We start from the raw sequence: 21,934 nt of genomic DNA, 5'->3' as shown, positions 1-21,934 counted from the left end.
TGGAAAACACTCTACAAGATATTATACGGGAGAGCTTCCCCAACGTAGCAAGGCAGGCCAACATTCAAATTCAAGAAATACAGAGAACACCACAAAGATACTCCTCGAGAAGAGCAACTCCAAGACACACAATTGTCAGATTCACCAAAGTTGAAATGAAGGAAAAAATGTTAAGGACAGCCAGAGAGAAAGGTCAGGTTACTCACAAAGGGAAGCCCATCAGATTAACAGTGGATCTCTCAGCAGAAACTCTTCAAGCCAGAAGAGAGTGGGGGCCAATATTCAACATTCTTAAAGAAAAGAAATTTCAACCAAGAATTTCATATCCAGCCAAGCTAAGCTTCATAAGTGAAGGAAAAATAAAATCCTTTACAGACAAGCAAATGCTGAGAGAGTTTGTCACCACCAGGCCTGCCCTACAAGAGCTCCTGAAGGAAGCACTCACATGGAAAGGAACAACAGGTACCAGCCACTGCAAAAACACATCAAATTGTAAAGACCATCGATGCTAGGAAGAAACTGCATCAACTAATGAGTAAAATAACCAGCTAACGTCATAATGACAGGATCAAATTCACACCTAACAATATTAACCTTAAATGTAAATGGGCTAAATGCTCCAATTAAAAGACACAGACTGGCAAATTGGATAGAGTCAAGACCCATAAGTGTGCTGTATTCAGGAGACCCATCTCACGTGCAGAGACACACATAGACTCAAAATAAAGGGATGGAGGAAGATCTACCAAGCAAATGGAAATCAAAAAAAGGCAGGCATTGCAATCCTAGTCTCTGATAAAACAGACTTTAAACCAACAAAGATCAAAAGAGACAAAGAAGGCCACTACATAATGGTAAAGGGATCAATTCAACAAGAAGAGCTAACTATCCTAAATATATTTGCACCCAATACAGGGGCACCCAGATTCATAAAGCAAGTCCTTAGAGACCTACAAAGAGACTTAAACTCCCACATAGTAATAATGGGAGATTTTAACACCCCACTGTCAACATTAGACAGATCAACGAGACAGAAAGTTAACCAGGATGTCCAGGAATTGAACTCAGCTCTGCACCAAGCAGACCTAATAGACATGTACAGAACTCTCCATCCCAAATCAACAGAATATACATTCTTCTCAGCACCACATCGCACTTATTCCAAAATTGACCACATAGTTGGAAGCAAAGCACTCTTCAGCAAATGTAAAAGAACAAAAACTATAACAAACTGTCTTTCAAATCACAGTGCGATCAAACTAGAACTCAGATTTAAGAAACTTACTGAAAACTGCTCAACTACACGGAAACCGAACAACCTGCTTCTGAATGACTACTGAGTACATAACGAAATGAAGGCAGAAATAAAGATGTTCTTTGAAATCAATGAGAACAAAGACACAACATACTAGAATCTCTGGGACACATTTAAAGCAGTGTGTACAGGGAAATTTATAGCACTAAATGCCCACAAGAGAAAGCAGAAGAGATCTAAAATTGACACCCTAACATCACAATTAAAAGAACTAGAGAAGCAAGAGCAAACATATTCAAAAGCTAAGAGAAGACAAGAAATAACTAAGATCAGAGCAGAACTGAAGGAGATAGACACACAAAAAACCCTTCAAAAAATCAATGAATCCAGGGGCTCGTTTTTTGAAAAGATCAACAAAATTGATAGACTGCTAGCAAGACTAATACAGAAGAAAAGAGAGAAGAATCAAATAGATGCAATAAAAAATGATAAAGGGGATATCACCACCGATCCCACAGAAATACAAACTACCATCGGAGAATATTATAAACACCTCTATGCAAATAAACTAGACAATCTAGAAGAAATGGATAAATTCCTGGACACATACACCCTCCCAAGACTAAACCAGGAAGAAGTTGAATCCCTGAATAGACCAATAGCAGGCTCTGAAATTAAGGCAATAATGAATAGCCTATCAATCAAAAAAAGTCCAGGACCAGATGGATTCATAGCCAAATTCTACCAGAGGTCCAAGGAGGAGCTGGTACCATTCATTCTGAAACTATTCCAATCAATAGAAAAAGAGGGAATCCTCCCTAACTCATTTTGTGAGGCCAGCATCATACTGATACCAAAGCCTGGCAGAGACACAACAAAAAAAGAGAATTTTAGATCAATATCCCTGATGAACATCGATGCAAAAATCCTCAATAAAAATACTGGCAAACTGAATCCAGCAGCACATCAAAAAGCTTATCCACCATGATCAAGTGGGCTTCATCCCTGGGATGCAAGGCTGGTTCAACATATGCAAATCAATTAACGTAATCCAGCATATAAACAGAACCAAAAACAAAACCACATGATTATCTCAATAGATGCAGAAAAGGCTTTTGACAAAATTCAACAGCCCTTCATGCTAAAAACTCTCAATAAATTAGGTATTGGTGGGATGTATCTCAAAATAATAAGGGCTATTTATGACAAACCCACAGCCAATATCATACTGAATGGGCAAAAACTGGAAGCATTCCTTTTGAAAACTGGCACAAGACAGGGATGTCCTCTCTCACCACTCCTATTCAACATAGTGTTGGAAGTTCTGGCCAGGGCAATCAGGCAGGAGAAAGAAATAAAGGGTATTCAATTAGGAAAAGAGGAAGTAAAATTGTCCCTGTTTGCAGATGATATGATTGTATATTTAGAAAACCCCATCATCTCAGCCCAAAATCTCCTTAAGTTGATAAGCAACTTCAGCAAAGTCTCAGGATACAAAATCAATGTGCAGAAATCGTAAGCATTCTTATACACCAAGAATAGACAGAGAGTGAAATCATGAGTGAACTCCTACTCACAATTGCTACAGAGAGAATAAAATACCTAGGAATCCAACTTACAAGGGATGTGAAGGACCTCTTCAAGGAGAACTACAAACCACTGCTCAATGAAATAAAAGAGAACACAAACAAATGGAAGAACATACCATGCTCATGGATAGGAAGAATCAATCTCGTGAAAATGGCCATACTGCCCAAGGTAATTTATGATTCAATACCATCCCCATCAAGCTACCAATGACTTTCTTCACAGCATTGGAAAAAACTACTTTAAAGTTCATATGGAACCAAAAAGAGCCCGCATTGCCAAGTCAATCCTAAGCCAAAAGAACAAAGCTGGAGGCATCACACTACCTGACTTCAAACTATACTACAAGGCTACAGTAACCAAAACAGCATGGTACTGGTACCAAAACAGAGATATAGACCAATGGAACAGAACAGAGCCCTCAGAAATAATACCACACATCTACCACCATCTGATCTTTGACAAACCTGACAAAAACAAGAAATGGGGAAAGGATTCCTTATTTAATAAATGGTGCTGGGAAAACTGGCTAGCCATATAGAGAAAGCTGAAACTGGATCCCTTCCTTACACCTTATACAAAAATTATTCAAGATGGATTAAAGACTTAAATGTTAGACCTAAAACCATAAAAACCCTAGAAGAAAACCTAGTCAATACCATTCAGGACATAGGCATGGGCAAGGACAAGGACTTCATGTCTAAAACACCAAAAGCAATGGCAACACAAGCCAAAATTGACAAATGGGATCTAATTAAACTAAAGAGTTTCTGCACAGCAAAAGAAACTACCATCAGAGTGAACAGGCAACCTACAGAATAGGAGAAAATTTTTGCAATCTACTCATCTGACAAAGGACTAATATCCAAAATCTACAAAGAACTCAAACAAATTTACAAGAAAAAAACAACCCCATCAAAAAGTGGGCAAAGGATATGAACAGACACTTCTCAAAAGAAGACATTTATGCAGCCAACAGACACATGAAAAAATGCTCATCATCACTGGCCATCAGAGAAATGCAAATCAAAACCACAATGAGATACCATCTCACACCACTTAGAATGGCAATCATTAAAAAGCCAGGAAACAACAAGTGCTGGAGAGGAGGTGAAGAAATAGGAACACTTTTACACTGTTGGTGGGACTGTAAACTAGTTCAACCATTGTGAAAGACAGTGTGGCGATTCCTCAAGGATCTAGAACTAAAAATACCATTTGACCCAGCCATCCCATTACTGGGTATATACCCAAAGGATTATAAATCATGCTGCTATAAAGATACATGCACGCGTATGTTCATTGCAGCACTATTCACAATAGCAAAGGCTTGGAACCAACCCAAATGTCCATCAGTGATAGACTGGATTAAGAAAATGTGGCACATATGCACCATGGAATACTATGCAGCCATAAAAAGGATGAGTTCGTGTCCTTTGTAGGGACATGGATGAAGCTGGAAACCATGATTCTCAGCAAACTATTGCAAGGACAAAAAACCAAACACCACATGTTCTCACTCATAGGTGGGAATTGAACAATGAGAAACTTGGACACAGGAAGGGGAACATCACACACCGGGGCCTGTTGTGGAGAGCAGGGAGAGGGGAAGGATAACATTAGGAGATATACCTAACGTAAATGACGAGTTAATGGGTGCAGCACACCAACATGGCACATGTATACTTATGTAACAAACCTGCATGTTGTGCACATGTACCCTAGAACTTAAAGTATAATAATAAAAAAAGAAGTTAAAAAAAATCTATGCAGGGGCATAGAGGAAGAAAGAAAGAACAAGAGAGCAAAATGGCAACCGTTTTGAGATGACCACTCCTGAGGAAAATATATGCTAAATCAGTAATGCTAGCTAGCTGGTTCTCTGCCATTATGATTCATGATCCATCATCTGGAGCTGTCATAATTTTTATAACATATCTGTTCTCTAAAATTCTATGTATTTATACATTCCACATGACAAGTGAACTTTCATTCATAAAATAATATTATCTCTGATTTCCTGAGAACTTGGGCCTAAGGTAGTAATTGGTTTTAGACTTAATGTGCTTCTAGCTCATGTAGATGATTCCAAATCACCATAAGAAGATGGATGGCCTTTTCCAACTTGGGTATGCTTTGATAGCAGAGGTGACTAGCGCATCTTTTTCAAGTTCAGGCAGAAAAATACCTGCAAAAGCCCACACACCTAGGCCAAAGAACTTTGGTTGACCTGATAAAGTTGTTTCTCTTGTGGGCTTCCAGGCTCGGTGGGTGTGGTGGCTGCATCCAGTGAGCTCAGCTCTGGCTGTTTTTTCATGTAGAATAGTGTAATCTAGTCTCTTGGACTGGGTTGAATCTTTGCTTTTAATTACAACAGCATGCTGAGAATGGACTGGGTTCTTACTTTTGTTCTTTACTTAGGTTAACTCAAACCATTCCTTTAGTTTCCTTCCTTCCTTCTTTCCTTCCTTCCTTCCTTCCTTCCTTCCTTCCTTCCTTCCTTCCTTCCTTCCTCCCTCCCTCCCTCCCTTCTCTCCCTTCCTCCCTCCCTCCCTCCCTCTCTTTCTCTTCCTCTTCTTCTTCCTCTCTCTCTCTTGCCTCCTTCTTCTTCTTCTTTTTTTTGTGATGGAGTCTCACTGTGTTGCCCAGGCTGGAGTGCAGTGACACAATCTTGGCTCACTGCAAGCTCCGCCTCCTGGGTTCATGCCATTCTCCTGCCTCAGCCTCCCAAGTAGCTGGGATTACAGACATGCGCCACCATGCCTGGCTAATTTTTGTATTTTTAGTAGAGACAGGGTTTCACCATGTTAGCCAGGATGGTCTCCATCTCCTGACTTCATGATCTACCCGCTTCGGCCTCCCAAAGTGCTGGGATTACAGGTGTAAGCCACCATGACCATGCCCGGCCGGCCGGCCTGCCTTCCTTCCTTCCTTCCTTCCTTCCTTCCTTCCTTCCTTCCTTCCTTTCTTTTCTCTTTCTTTCTTTCTTTCTTTCTTTCTTTCTTTCTTTCTTTCTTTCTTTCTTTCTTTCTTTCTTTCTTTCTTTCAGACGGGGTCTTGCTCTGTCACCCAAGCTGGAGTGCAGTGGCACAGTCACAGCTCACTGCAGGCTCTACTTCCTGGGCTCAAGTGGCCCTCCCACCTTAGCCTTCCAAGTAGCTGGGACTACAGGTGTACACCACCATGCCAGGCTAGTTTTTTAAATTCTTTGTAGAGAGGGGGGTCTCACTATGCTGCTCAGGTTGGTGTCAAACTCCTGGGCTCAGGTGATCTCCTGCGTTGGCCTCCCAAAGTGCTGGGATTACAGATGTGAACCACCATGCCCGGCCCTTCCTTGTTCTTCTTTTCTCCAGAAGATAATTTTGAAAATCCAAGTTCTTAAGATGGTGCCTAGGATAATAAAGTCCAGAGAGTGGAGGTAACTCATCTGCATTAGCACTGTTAGTATTTGTTCCAAATGGTTTGCAACTGCCCAACTTTGGTGACAGAGCCAGGATCTATTGATGACTTCTGAAGGTAGAAGCCATAAGGTCTAGTGGTTAAGTGTGGTTGACAGATGAATGAATAAAGAAAGTGGGGGATGTGTTCTTATATTTATAAAATGGAATATTATTTGGCCTTAAAAAATAAGGAAAGCCTGTCATTTTTGACAATACGGATGAACCTGGAAGACACTGCTAAGTGAAATAGGCCAGACACATAAAGACAAATATTGAATGATCTCACTTTTATATGGAATCTATAACAGTCAAACTCATAGAAGCAGAGAATATAATAGTGGTTGCCAGGAACTGGGGCATGGGGAAAATGAGGAGTTCTTGTTCAATGGATATAGAATTTCAGTTATGCTGGATGAATAAATTGTAGAAATCTTCTGTACAACACCATGCCTATAGTTAACAACACAGTAGTGTATACTTGAAATTTACTAAAAAGGTACATCTTTAGTGTTTTCATCACACAAAAAAGAAAGTAGTAACTATGTGTGGTGATGGAGATGTTAATTAGCTTAATCGTGGTGATCACTTCACAATGTATACATATATCAAAACATCAAATTGTGGGCTGGGTATGGTGGCTCACACCTGTAATCCCAGCACTTTGAGTGGCTGAGGCAGGTGGATCATTTGAGGTCAAGAGTTTGAGATCAGTCTGGCCAACATGGTGAAACCCTGTCTCTACTGAAAATACAAAAATTAGCTGGGTGGTAGTGGCACATATCTGTCATCCCAGCTATTTGGGAGGCTGAGGCCAGAGAATCACTTGAGCCTGGGAGGCAGAGTGAGCCAAGATCATGCCACTGCACTCCAGTCTGGGCGACAGAGTGAGACCCTGTCTCAAAAAAAAAAAAAAAAATCAAGTCATGCACCTTAAATACAATTGTTGTCAATTGTACTGTAACAAAGCTGGAAAAACAACACTGATGTTAGTTACCATGTATTGAGTGTTTATATGGTGCCAGGCAGTCTGCTAATCTGATCTTTTCAACAACTCTCTGAGGTAGGTACTATTATTTAGTATCCTCGTTTTATAAATGGGGAAACTGAGGCTCAGGAAGACTAACTAACATGCCCAGGTTAAATAAGCAGCAGTCCTTCTGGTAGCTGGTCAGATTTGGGGTGTTAGTCCTAGCTTAGTTTTTCTGATTTACTTAATATTTTCACCTGTTTTCTGCAAAATTGGATAATAAAAGCCCATACCTAACAGGGTGGCTATGAAGATGGAATCAGATAACATCTACAAAGTGCTTCATGGGGTGTGGCATATAGTAAGTGCATATAAATGGTAACTGCTTTTGTTATTAACCTGGTCTCTGGGCTATGAGACATAGAGCTGCACTGTCTCTGTTCTGGGCACTATGCAGGTTTTGCTGAGCTGCCAGAATACACATCCGTTTGTATCTACCTCATTTGATGGAGCAGTGTGCATGCTCCAGTGCAAATACTGCAAAGGGTGCCAATTCTATTAGTTCAAGTAAATTGGGTAGGGAGCTCTTGACAATTTAAGGCATTCATGGAATATTCCTATTGGAATTTGCTGTGTGTTTGCAAATTAGTCCTGTGGAAACATATCTTCAGAAATCCAGTGGCCGATGCAAAAGACACTGGGCTGTGAAGTGCATTTGGTGATTCACATTGCAGGCTAGAAAATGGTCCTTGCAATGAGTCATAAACACCTTTCCATATATTGGATTCGATTACTCTGATGGACAGCTCTTCGCCTCCATAGTGTTAAGTCCTATGACTCACTCAATATGAAAAACTTGTCATGTGGCATATGGCTCCAAATCCAGGCCCTGCAATAAGGAGCTAATGCAAAATCTAGAACATGGAAAATTGAACGATGACTCACAATCACTCTCTTTCTTCCGTCCAGCATTGAGATCTCACTTGATGAAAATCACAGAAGCGATACATGACACTAGGGAAAGCAGAGCAAATCACTGAAACCTTCTATTCCTGAACTCCTTGCCTCTAGTATCTCCTTTATGTCAAATACATCTTCCTAAGAAACTTCATTACCAAGTTACTCTTCTGCTCAAGAATTTTCAGTGACTCCCCATTGCCTTTAGCACCAAGTCCAAACAAACACCTCAATCTCTTTTTTTCACAACTGCACTCCCCACATCACTGATTCATTTAATTTTTTCATCCAGTTCATGTTTGTTGTGTGCCTACTACGTGCTATGCACTGAGCTAGGTGCTGGGGACATGCCTGTGAACCAGTCAGATGCCTTTACAGACCCTCTGCATTCATCAAGCTCTTCTGCTTTCTGTCATTCACCCAGAACATGTTCATTCTATTACTGCATCTGTACTGACTCCAGGTCCTCTATTTCAAATGTCTTCCCTTTTCCTCTCTGCCAAGGTATACTTCTCACCACCTCTAAAACCTAGATTAAAATGCAAGCTTTCCACACATGCCCCACACCTAGAAGTAGCAATCAGAAGCCCAGGAGAGCGTGCCTTGCTCAGAGGCTAGATCTGCAGCAGCAACCATCTGTTTAAAGCCCTTGAATGCAAGTAAAAGGAAAAGAAGTTCAAAAACTTTACATGTGCCAATTGATTGCGTAAAGGATCATGAAGTAGGAATGAGAAACCCAGTTCTAGGCCAGAACAATCCTTGAATGTGATAAACAGAAAATAAAGTAAAACTTTTATCATGGATGTTTGTGTGTATCTGGGTGGTGGTGGTGGGGATAGGCAGATTAGCTTGATTAACCAGAAATGTAGTCATCTTTAATATGTCATTATCAGTGATATGAATTGCTCTGGAATAAGTGGATAGGACTTACTCGTGCAATCACATTTAGAGCCAGTGATAGAAATGCAAATCCGAAATGCGAATAGCAGCCCATGCTATTCATTTAGCTAATTATGTATCGAGTAGTTACTACGTGTCAGACAAGCCTGCCCATGACATATGTGGGGCCCAGGGCAAATGTACAAAGGGACTCAGCTCCACCTACCATATGTCTGAAGATTTGCAAGTTATAAATTAACAGCATTTAATAAAGTGTGTTCTGTTCTCCTACCTTTACAAACAAAGTATATCTTCATAATGATCTGGAAACTAGGATCAAGTTTTAAATTCTTGAATTTCTCAGAGTTTCATGCCAAAACATGACAGGACAGATGGGGCGGTCCTAGGCTCCCAGCTCCCAGCCTGACTTTTGACCCCCTTCTCTTCCACTCTAACTCCATCTTGTACTATGAGGGGCCTCTCACACATGCAGGTAAACACCCCGGTCCTCCTGTCCAAGGGGTTCCACCCTTGGGAGGATGGACTGGGGATAGAGACCCACACAGACCCTGAAAGAAGGCACAAGGCCCTTTAGCCAGAGAATTCCCAGGACCTGGGTAGCCAGAGCATGCACTAGAAAGGAAGGGCATGGACTCTGGTTGGACACAATCTTTTGGTCCAGTGGATTCCTGCTTCTATGAGGGCTACATCTAGGGAAGGGCCAGAGTAAGGTCTCTAAGACTTGGGACCAGGTGTCTACCACATACTGGGGATAAGATGATAATGGCTCCTTGTCCTCTAGGAACTTACAATCTGGTGAAGCAGACATACAGGTGCACAGCCCACACTACCATACTGGGATAAATAAATGCTGTCTTTGTTAGAACTCAGAACACAGAAAAGGATAAAATATGAGATGATGGATCTGAGGAATGACAAATAGGGGAAGAAGAGCCAAAGATGGAGATGTCAAGTATGATGCTTTTTGTTCCTTTCGAAAAAGTTTGAATTGTTGTTTATGGAGGTCCAGTTTGCATTCAGGCAAGTGCTCAAATTCCACCTGAAAGCTCCATGAATTGTGATAATTCCAGGAAATCACAGCCCCTTCATTCAGTCAACACACCCTGCTCAAAGATAACCTCCATTCTGCCATCCATCACCAGAGCTTAGTTCTGCCTCTTTTTGAACTCCACATAAATAGAATCATATAACATGTATCTTTGTGTCTTGTTTCTTCTACTGGACAGTATGTCTGTGAAATCCATCCACCTTGTGTAGCTGTACTTTTTTTCTCACTGCTGTACAGCATTCCATGTTACTGAAATGTGACACATTATTTTTCCATTTTACTGTTGATGGACATTCAGTTTGAGACTATTATGAATAGTGCTGCTATGAACTTGCTTGTTCGTGTATTCTGAAAAAAATTTAGAGCACTCTTTTAACAAATTGTATTTTGAAATAACTTCAGACTTAGATGCAAAAATTTCAAGTAATTCCTATATTCTTACTATGCAGCCATGAAAAGGAACGAGACCACGTCCTTTGCAAGGACATGGATGGAGCTGAAAGCCATTATCCTCAGGAAACCAACACAGGAACAGAAAACCAAACACTGCATGTTCTCACTTATAAGGGGGAGATGAACAATGAGAACACACGGACACATGGACAGAGAGAGGGGAACAACACATACTGGGCCTGTCGGGAAGGTAGCGGGATAAAGAGCTAATGCATGCTGGGCTTAATATCTATGTGATTGGTTGATAAGTGCAGCAAAACACCATGGTACACATTTACTTATGTAACAAACCTGCACGTCCTGCACATGTATTCTGGAACTTAAATTAAAACAGGCAGAGCATGGTTGCTCATGCCTGTAATCCCAGCACTTTGGGAGGCCAAGGAGGGTTGATTACCTGAAGTCAGGAGTTCAAGACCAGCCTGAAAAACATGGTGAAACCCCGTCTCTAATAAAAATACAAAAAATTAGCTGGGCGTGGTGGTGGGCACCTGTAATCCCAGCTACTTGGGAGGCTGAGGCAGGAGAATCGCTTGAACCCAGGAGGCGGAGGTTGCAGTAAGCCAAGATTGTGCCATTGCACTCCAGCCTGGGTGACAAGAGCAAAGCTCCATCTCAAAAAAAAAAAAAAAAATTAAATAAATAAAATTAAATTAAAACAACAAAGAATTTGTATATTTTTCAGTCAGATTTCATTCTTTTTAAAAATAGCTATCTGGTATTCCATTATAAATACTTTAAAAATATTTACCTCTAATTTCGCCAAAACACTAAAAGCTTTTTAATTTTCCTGTTTTCTGCTATAGAAATTTAAGCAAAATATATACTTAACCTGTGATCTATACTTATTCTTTGAATAGAAAGATACAGCCATCCTTCAAATTTTACATTTTATCAGCATCTTTAAAAAAATCTGTGGTCCATACTTTCCAAGTGATTGACTGATTTTCAAAAAGAGCTACAGTTCCTTACAACTCGAATTGAATTTTCTTATGGAAATCTGTTTTAGTCCTCTTAGATTCTTGAAACCAGTCTTCCTTCTGCTCCTTTGAAGTGTAGAACAAACTATTTGATTTTTCCCAAGCCTGCCTCTGCTCCAGAGGTGACCTGGATTTGGGTCTCCATGAGCCTCTTTCCAAGTGAGCCAATGCTAGAACTGACAGTCTGGCTATAAGACTGACAACTTGTGGTTAGTGAAGGACTGTGTTTATAAACATCCATTGATGAGTGATCAACCAACACACACATCCCCACATATGCATGCCTTGAGAGATTGAATCAGCACTTTTTTTTTTTTTTTTTTTTTTTTTTTAAAGAGACAGGGTCTCCCTCTGTCATCCAGGCTGAAGTACAGTGGCACAATCATAGCTCACTGCAACCTCGAACTCCTGGGCTCAAGTGATGCTCTTGCCTAGGCCTCCCTGAGTGCTAGGACTACAGGTATGAGCCACCACACCCAGCCTTGAACAAGGCATCTCTAAGGCCTCTGATATAGCCACATTTTTGTTTCAGGTAACTTTAATGCAAAAATGGATTATTCATAGAAATTAATCAGAAAAGTCAAAATTAACAGTAAGCCATTTAATTGAGGGGTCCCTGTCCATATATTTTCTGTACCTCCCACACCCACCCTTCTCAGCTCAACCCTGTATTATAATACTCAGTGGGCACAATGGAATTTTTCTCTATTTCCCAGAAGACAATGGGGTTCACAGTTAATTGCAGTTTGGCCCCTTGATGTTCCTTGTAGTTGCATGTCATTAGACCAAGGTTAGCCTATAGGATATCTTCTTCAGCATAATATGACTATTTTACTGAAAACTGACTAATTTTTGGCCTGCTTTTTGTTAACTGCCACCCAACACAACAGGTGCTGAGAACAAAATAGGCCCTCATTACAGAGTTCTTGCTTGATGGAGGCAAGATAGCTAGGCTAGAGGGAAGACAGAATAGATAATCAAACATTTAGAAATCTCTTCTATCCCATTATTCTAAGATTCTCTCATTGTTTGCCAATCCAACAGCATCCCAGGTTTTTGCATATCCAATCCATATGTTTCTGACAAATGTGTGTTTAAATTTCTAAAAGGCAGATTTAGAAAAGCAATTTATTGTCACAGATCCCTCAGGATCCATCTTTTTAAACTACAAACCAGATGTCTCATTTTCCCAGTAGGAAATAGACTTTGAACTTGGAAAGTCCACATTCTGTTTTCTACTAATCTCAACACAGTGAGAGGATTTCCAAATTGGTCAAGTTAGCCTCTTCTATCCCAGAGCAATGGAGCCTGTTTTGCATTGTGAGGGTGGTCACTGGAGTTGGGTTGTGGGTCAGGAAACTTGTGTTCTGCTTTAAATTCCCCCACAAATTCAGTATGACTCCTGGAAGTTATGTCTTTTGGGGACCTTTGTTTCACAATCAGTAGAGAATCATGCCTTGCCTACAATGCCAGATGATAGGAAAAAGACGTGCAAAATGTTTTGAGCTTGCTGAAGGAAATACAATGACATAATCCCAAAGTGGCATGCCATTGCAGTAATCAGATTTTTAAATTCTGTAAAGTTAGTTGAGGCCCTATGAGATTGAGCCTACTTAAATTTGATGTTGTCCCATGCATGCATAGAGACTCCTATGGTGTTAGAAGGATCTTTAGAAAGAACATTTATCCCAACTGTCCATCTGGCCAATAAAATTTTTGGTAGCATCCTAGCAGATAGACACATGGCCTCTGCTTGAATACTACCTGCCCAGGGAGTTTACTACTGCCTGAATAGCCCTTTTCTTTGTTGAATCACTTAAGTCATTAGCAATGACTTTCTTAAATTGAGCTGGAACCAGCATTTGTGTAACTTCTGCCTGCTGTTTCTGATTTTTTCCTCTGGAGTAACAAAGATCAAGTTTGTGTTTTCTTTTACAGGATGGCTCTTTAGATATTTGAAGACAGCTCTCATCATGTCTCTCCTTCTCCACAGAATTTTTTTTTTTTTTTTTTTTTGTAGCATCAAATTCTTTTTTTGAGACAGAGTCGCTCTGTCACCCAGGCTGGAGTGCAGTGGTGCAATTTCGGCTCACTGCAACCTCCACCTTCCAGGTTCAAGTGATTCTCCTGCCTCAGCCTCCCGAATAGCTAGGACTGCAGGTGCCCACCACCACACCCAGTTACTTATTGTATTTCTGGTAGAGATGAGGTTTCACCACGTTGGCCAGGCTGGTCTCAAACTCCTGACCTCAAATGATCTGCCCACCTTGGCCTCCCAAAGTGCTGGGATTACAGGCATGAGCCACCACACCCAGCCTGTAGCATCAAATTCTTATCCCCTCCCTTCCTGACCACTACCAATCCCAGAGACTCCTGGGACCGTGGGCATATTTTCTGATATTGCCAAGAGGAGCTCAGGAATCTTATCCAGACAATACCACATACAGGATCCTGGCCCAAGTGGCCTAGAAGGTGAGGCACCCAGCAGACCCTTCTTCAGCCCTCCCTCATGTACCCTTGAAGGGCCAGGAGGGTTTTGTTTTGACAACTTGCATTCTGTTTAAGCCATGTGGAATCTTGGAAGGTCTTGAAATTTCTCTAAAGAGAAATTGACAATGGCAGATGTTAAAACAAAAGCTAAATTGATAACCAAATAATGCTCAAACTCTTTTATGCAAATGAAGGGGTGAATCTTTATTGAGCACCTGGAGGCTTAACATTTTCTAAGTGAAGATACTGAGGCACAGAAAGGTGTAGCAACTTTCCCCAAGCCACACAGCAAGGATTTGGAATTCATCTGGTTGGCAGGCCACCCTGTAACCCACTAGGACAAGCCACCTTCCCTTTTATTGGGCTAAAATATTTGACTCCTTTGCCATGAGAGGTTAGGAAAAGTCTCTTCCTAAATCTGTCCTCCTCTCTTCTTCTAAGTACTGAGAGGTTGCTTTGCTCTGTAGGACTAGATGAACTTTAACTTTGCTGAGCCCTGGGCAAACTCCTGGGTGGTATTTGCATTTGTGGGTAGTTGTTAGATCATTGTTTTTGTGGGGCAAGGAGGGCTGGATTTCCTACTCTGCCATCTTGCTGATGCCATCCTACATTTTATTTTTTACTCATTTAGCTCAGGGGTACGGCCCACAAGTGGACTGCCTATTTTTATAAATAAAGTTTTATTGAAGCGCAGCCACACCCATTTGTTTACATGGTGAGTATTATAGCTTCTGTGCTACAATGGCAGAGTGAGTAGTTGAAATAGAGACTGTATGGTGTCTGCAAAGCTGCAAATTTTTACTATCTATCCCTTAACAGAAAAAATCTGCTGACCTCTGCTTTGGATCATGACTGAAAATTATACATTATGTGAAAATTTACTATTATAGCAATGAATAACACAGTGATTTTTGCTGAAGGTGACAAAAATTAATTTTGTGGAATATAAAATAATTTCTGAAATATGTATGTCTTTACATTATTACTCATCCATATATTGCTAGCCCATAAGAAGAACACTCAGACATGCAGAATCATAATTAAATTTAGACATCTTTGATATTGTGCTTTCAATAGTATTAAAACCATCACTTTACACATGTTGATTTTATTTTTATAAAGGTAGAGTTGTCAAAATATAAGATAGAACATATTTTACAATTTTTTTGCTTTGACTTAAAAATTTTAATTGTCAGGCATATGCTCTGTTTTTATTCTTGCTCTGGGCCTCTCAAATGTTAGATTGGGAAGCCTTGATGAGACTTGGTAAGCATGTCAACACTTAGATGTGAGGAGCCATTTTTTGCTCTGTTGGGGCCTTATGTTCTGAGCAAAGTCTCTGAGAAGTTCTACCAATGCTTAATGAGCTCAGCAAAGCCTACCTGTCTGCAGCTACCACAGGGCAGTGAGAAAAAAACCAGCAGAGCACCTGCTATGAACTAAATTGCATCCTCTGAAAATTCTTATGCTGAAACCCAAACCCCCAATTTGACTATTTTTGGAGATAGAGTCTTTAGGAGGTAATTAAAATTAAATGAAATCACAAGAGTGGAATCTTAATCTTAAAGGACTATGTCTTTATAATAAGTGAAATATCTCTCTCTCTCTCTCTCTCTCTGTTTCATGTGAGAAACACAGTGAAAAGGTAGCCATCTGCAAGATAGAAAGAGGGTGCTCACCAGAGACCAAAGCCTGCTAGAACCTTGGTCTTAGACTTTCCTGCCTCCAGAATTGTGAGAAAGTAAATGTATGTTATTTAAGCCACCAGTCTACAGTATTTTGATATGGTAGCCCAAATACAGTAAGACAGATTTTGGTACTGAGAAGTGGGGTGCTGCTGTAAAAAATACCTAAAAATGTGGAAGTGGCTTTAGAACTGGGTAATGGGTAAAGACTAGAGTCTTGTGGCATATCCTAGAAATATGGACATTTAGGGCAATCCTGGTAAGGTCTCACAGAGAAATAAAGAACCTGATACTGAAAACTGGAGGAAAGGTGATTTCTGTTATATGGTGGCAAAGAACTTGGCTGAACTGTGTCCTAGTGTTTTGCAGAAGTTAGAACATACAAGTGAATAAGTTGGATATTTAGCTAAGGAGATTTCTAAACAAAGTGTTGAGGGATTGGCTTGGTTTCTCCTGACTAATTATAGTAAAATGCAAGAAGAGAGAGACGAATTAGAGAAGGAATTGTTAAGCAAAAAGGAACCAGAACTTAACAACTTGGAATATTCTCAGCCTATCCATATTGCAAAAAATGAAACTTGTCCTGAAGAGAACACTAACCCTACAGCTGGACAACCGTTTGATGAAGAGATTGTGGGTGGGACTCATGAGTTTAATCAGCCATCTCAGCAGAAGCCAGGAATAGAAGTGGGATTATATGAGCAAAAACACCACTAGTTTGAACTAAAGGAGACAGAGAAAGCTACACAGAATGAAGGGAGACTTTTGAAGTTCTTGGATTCTCAGGAGCAGAACATTTAGCTTTTTGGCTGCTAATTGCACTGTTATTCAAGGAAAAATAAGAATAACCATGAAGGCATTTATAGATAATCAGGGCTGACACTTCTACCATAGGCCCATGGGGCAAAGCTGTTTCTACCTCAGTTTCTTTTTTTTTTTTTTTTTTTTTTTGAGACAGAGTCTCGCTCTGTCGCCCAGGCTGGAGTGCAGTGGCCGGATCTCAGCTCACTGCAAGCTCCGCCTCCCGGGTTTACGCCATTCTCCTGCCTCAGCCTCCCAAGTAGCTGGGACTACAGGCGCCCGCCACCTCGCCCGGCTAGTTTTTTGTATTTTTTTAGTAGAGACGGGGTTTCAACGTGTTAGCCAGGATGGTCTCGATCTCCTGACCTCGTGATCCGCCCGTCTCGGCCTCCCAAAGTGCTGGGATTACAGGCTTGAGCCACCGCGCCCGGCCTTCTACCTCAGTTTCAAAGGGTGATACCACCTCTCCAGTTTCAGTGGGCCAGGATGACCCTGCCCTGTTGCTCAGGGGCAAGGCAGCCTTTATAGACAATCCTTTGAGCTGGACCCTCTCTGATAACTGAAGGGGCAGGGCCCTAGCAGAGCAATGAAAGTGACACTGCCACCCAAGTGGTGGGTAGAGTGTTGAACCAAAGAGATTATTGAGCCTTAAGATCTCATGGAATTCACCTTGCTAGGTTTTGGACTTGCTTGGGACTCATTACCCCTTTCTTTCTTCTGATTTCTTTCTTTTGGAATGGGAATGTCTATCCTATGCCTCTGTCACCATTGTATTTTAGAAGCACATAACTAGTCTGGTTTCATAGGTTCACAGCTAGAGAAGAATTCTGTCTCTGGATAAATCTTACCTTGAGTCTCACCAATATATAATTTACATGATATTTAGATAAGACTTTGGACTTTAGACTTTAAGAGTCGATGCTGGAAAGAGTGAAGACTTTGGGGACTGTTGGAATGGAATGAATGCATTTTACATGTGAGAAAACATAAATTTGGGGCGAACCAGAGGGGTTAAAACTCTCTCCTTAACTAAACTTTAGACAGGCTCCTCTAAGCCCTCTTTTGACCTCATCCTTGCTAAGTCTAATTTTAGCAAGAGTTTAGCTTAAGTCACCTTAGTGAGAATCCCCGGCTCTTGATATCCAATCACCTTCAATATCTGATCACACTCTTCTTCCCCACCCTTGATATCTGATCACCCCAGCCTGCCTTTAGCAAGAATCTTGTTAAGTTGGTTTAACAAGAATTCACCTACCCTTGATGCATCTTCTTAATAATTTTTCATCCACTGACCACTTCACTCTGCTCCTTGACTACAAATCCTCTTGCCTTTACTGCATTTAGAATTGAGCCCAGGACAGTGCAGTGGCTCACAGCTGGGGGTTGTGGCGGGAGCCTGTAATCCCAGCTATTCAGGAGGCTGAGGCAGGAGAATCGCTTGAACCCAGGAGGCGGAAGTTGCAGTGAGCCTAGATCGTGCCACTGCAGTCTAGCCTGGACGACAGAGTGAGACTCTGCCTTAAAAAAGAATTGAGCCCAGTTCTATCCTGAGGTCTCTTTGCCCCAGTGCAATAGTTCCTGAATAATATCTGTTTTACCTCTTTCACTACTGTCCAGCTCTGGTTCTGTTTAGCAAATTCTATAGACTGAATTTTGTCCCCCTACCTACTAAAACTCATATGTTGAAGCCCTAACCCCCAATTTGACAGTATCTGGAGATAGGGTCTTTAGGAGGTAATTAAGGTTAAATGAGATCATAAGGGTGGGTCCCAAACACGATAGGATGTGTCCTTATAAAAAGAGATCTCTCCAAGCCCCGCTGCCATGTGAGGACACAGTGAGAAGGCAGACATCTGAAAGCCAGGAAGTGAGCCCTCACCAGAAACTAACCCTGCCGGAAACTTGATCTTGGACTTCCAGCCTCCAGAACTGTGAGAAAATAAATGTCTATTGTTTCAGCCACCCAGTCTATGGTATTTTGTTATGGCAGCCCAAGGTGAGTGAGATAGCACCTCTATGTGTTTGAGGCCGAGGTGTATGCATGTGTGCAATCACATGCATTATTTCCAGAGCCCAGATGCTAGAGGAAGTTGCTGTGGACTAGAGAAGCAGGCCTGAAGACACAGAGCCTGTGTGGCATGGTTATTAGGACTCTTGGTGAGTGAGGCAGAGTTGAGACCAAGGGTGGGAGAAAGAGACTGCCACAGGCCTCTGCTTCTGCTGGGCTTTGTCCTGTTCTCTCTTTAGATCTCTTTCTCATTGGCAACGTGTGTAGCTTCCAAAGTGAGGTATAGGCTGTGGACTTAGTCTATTGATTGTACCATAGCCCAACAAATAAATGTTACTGTATATTGTTAACTCCCTTTTCCCATCTCTACTCTATCTACTCAGGAAGCCTTAGTGTAGCTGTTTGGGTAGAGAGACAAAAACCAGATTCTTCCACAAGAAGCTTCTTGACCAGCAGGTGAAGAAATAATCCTTGCAAGAGCCCAGATCCAGCTTCTTGTGAGACAATGGCTGGGAAGAAATGATAGATGGACCTGCAGAGGCCTACACATCTGATTTTCATCAGTCCCTTCAGGATGTGCTATGGTTTAAATGTGTCCTCCAAAAGTTCATGTGTTGGAAACTTAATTACCATTGTAACAGTATTAAGAGGTAGGCCCAGAGGAGGAGGGGCCGAAGGCGTAAAAAGGCACGCAGGCGCACTGCACGGAGCATCGCCTGCCGCAGCACACCTCACGCCGCACACCTCAGGCCGCGCACGCCCCAGGCCGCGCACGCCACGCCGTGCATGCCTCACGCCGCGCACGCCTCACGCCGGGCACGCCTCACGCTGCGCACGCCACACGCCGCGCACGCCACGCACGCCACGCACGCCACGCTCGCCACGCTGCGCACGCCACACCAGTCCTACACTCGGCCCTGAAGAATTATTTTTCTTCTCTGGAAGGTGAACATTTATAGCATTTATTTCCCAAATCTGGTAACATGGCAAAATATATCAGTCTAACTGAAGCTAACGAAGAACTCAAGGTCTTAATAGACCAGAACCAGACCAGTGGCTCCGTGGCCGTTCACCCGTCCACCATAAACCCGCTCGGGAAGCAGCTCTTGCCGAAAACCTCTGGACAGTCCAATGTCAGTATTGACCAGCAAGTGGTAATTGGTATGCCTCAGAGACCGGCAGCATCAAACATCCCTGTGGTAGGAAGCCCAAGCCCACCCAGCAGTCACTTTCCCTCTCAGAACCAGCCTTCCTGCTCCTCACCTCAGTGGGCCAGGCAGCACAACAGGAAAGGAGAGAAGAATGGCATGGGCTTGAGCCATCTTTCCATGAAGGTCTGGGAGACGGTGCAGAGGAAAGGGATCACTTCCTGCAAGGAAGTGGTGGGCGAGCTGGTCGCCAAGTTCAGAGCTGCCAGCGACCACGTCTCACCAAACGAGTCAGCTTATGTCGTGAATAACATAAAACGGCGCACCTACGATGCCTTAAACGTGCTGATGGCCATGAATGTCATCTCCAGGGAGAAAAAGAAGATCAAGTGGATTGGTCTGACCACCAGCTCAGCTCAGAACTGTCAGAACTTACAGGTGGAAAGACAGAAGAGACTTGAAAGAATAAAGCAGAAACAGTCTGAACTTCAACAACTTATTCTACAGCAAATTGCCTTCAAGAACCTGGTACTGAGAAACCGGTATGTGGAGGAGCAGGTCAGTCGGCAGCTGCCGCCCAACTCAGTCATCCACCTGCCCTTCATCGTCATCAGCACTAGCAAGAAGACCGTTGTCGACTGCAGCATCTCTGACGACAAATTAGATTATCTGTTTAAGTTTGACAACTCATTTGAAATCCACGATGACAGGCAAGTGCTGATGTGGATGGGCATGACTTTTGGACTAGAGTCCGGGAGCTGCTCTGCCGAAGACCTTAAAATGGCCAGAAGTTTGGTCCCAAAGGCTCTGGAGCCGTACGTGACAGAAATGGCTCAGGGAACTTTTGGAGGTGTGTTCACGATGGCAGGTTCCACGTCTAATGGCACGCGGCCCTCTGCCAGTGACCTGACCAACGATATGGATGAGATGCCGGCCACAAGCTCCAATGGGTCTCACTACAGTGGCTCCAGAGTGGAGACCACAGCAGTCCAGGAGGAGGAGGAGGAGGAGGAGGACAACAACGATGACGACTTCAATGAGAATGACGAGGATGACTGACGTCCTCTCCACTTCAAATTCAGCTTCGGGAAAACATTTAGGGAAAAGAAACTTTTTTTTGTTAAATGTGAGGTTTTCTGTTTCTTTTTTGCCTACTCTCAAGAAGATATTGGTAAGCTGTAGAATTTAGATGTGCACCTCTGATAAGCAAGGATTGTTTCCCGTATGATTAAGACGTGCTGTTGATGTGTGTTTTGATACCAGTGTGCTGACGCAGAGGCTTTATTTACTTTTCAGGATTTTGTGTTTTCATTTTCTATTTTTCTTTAAATGCAGAGTTCATTGTTGCCCCTTAACAGTTTTTGCTGAGTTTAGTGAAGAAATTGTACTTCATCCACATCCATGAAAATAAAATGCTCTCCTGTTGTGCACAGTGAGTACCAAATACCGTTTATTTGCCATGGGTTTGGAGGGCACCCCCACTGATGCATAGCAAGACTCTTGAGTTTTCCATTTGTTCAGTTGTGCAGTGTCCAGAGCCCCAAGCAAATGACAGAATTCTATTTTCAGAACAATAAACACCATTAATCTTAAAAAAAAAGAAAAAAAGGTAGGGACTTTAGGAGGTGATTAGGCCATGAGGGCTGTGCCCTTATCAATGGATTAATGCTGTTATCATAGGAATAGACTTTTGATAGAAGGATAATTTCAACCCTATTCCTCTCTCTGTCTTGAATGCTTGCTTGCCCTTCTGCCATGTTAGGACACAGCAGGAAGGTCTTCACTAGGTGTCAAACATATGCTGGCACCATGCCTTTGGACTTCTCAGGCTCCAGAACCATGAGCCAAATAAATCTGTTTATCTTTATAAATTACCCAGTCTGTTATAGGAGCAGAAAACAAACTAAGACAGGATGACTGAAGGCTCCCACCTGGCAATCAAGGTACATCTATCTATGCAGGAATCATTTGCTGACTGGAAGCAAGATGAGTAGATTTTCCTTTTTCAAATCTGTGAGATAGAACAGTGGTGGAGCCTACAGCAGTGTCATGGTATGGTGAGAAGAAACTGAGTCAGAATCTAGGTAGCGAGATCTTGACTCATTAATATGAGAAAGTTGTACCAAAAGTGTGGCTGGGGGCAGCAGAGGGAGCTGTTGCTTTCTTCAAGCACAGTTTCACAAAGGGTCATCTTTCCAACCATATGCAGACCTGT

At 42.1% G+C, this 21,934-nt stretch overlaps 1 protein-coding gene across 1 annotated transcript; it reads left to right on the top strand.

Annotated features, from left to right (window-relative positions):
- The first annotated feature begins 19,465 nt into the window (after nt 1-19,465).
- Nucleotides 19,466-21,145, top strand: TFDP3 (transcription factor Dp family member 3). Its single transcript, XM_010389427.2, has one exon. The coding sequence runs from the start codon at nt 19,555-19,557 to the stop codon at nt 20,776-20,778; it is 1,224 nt and encodes a 407-aa protein (XP_010387729.1). The 5' UTR covers nt 19,466-19,554; the 3' UTR covers nt 20,779-21,145.
- The last annotated feature ends 789 nt before the right edge of the window (nt 21,146-21,934 follow it).

Source organism: Rhinopithecus roxellana, chromosome 7, assembly GCF_007565055.1.
Source record: "Rhinopithecus roxellana isolate Shanxi Qingling chromosome 7, ASM756505v1, whole genome shotgun sequence".
Taxonomy (NCBI): domain Eukaryota; kingdom Metazoa; phylum Chordata; class Mammalia; order Primates; family Cercopithecidae; genus Rhinopithecus; species Rhinopithecus roxellana.
Note: the sequence above shows the minus strand (reverse complement) of the source record. Positions and strands in the feature narration are given on the sequence as shown.

What these genes read in the sequence shown, in the direction of transcription:
- TFDP3 (XM_010389427.2), top strand. Translation starts at nt 19,555, where the DNA reads ATGGCAAAATATATCAGTCTAACTGAAGCTAACGAAGAACTCAAGGTC.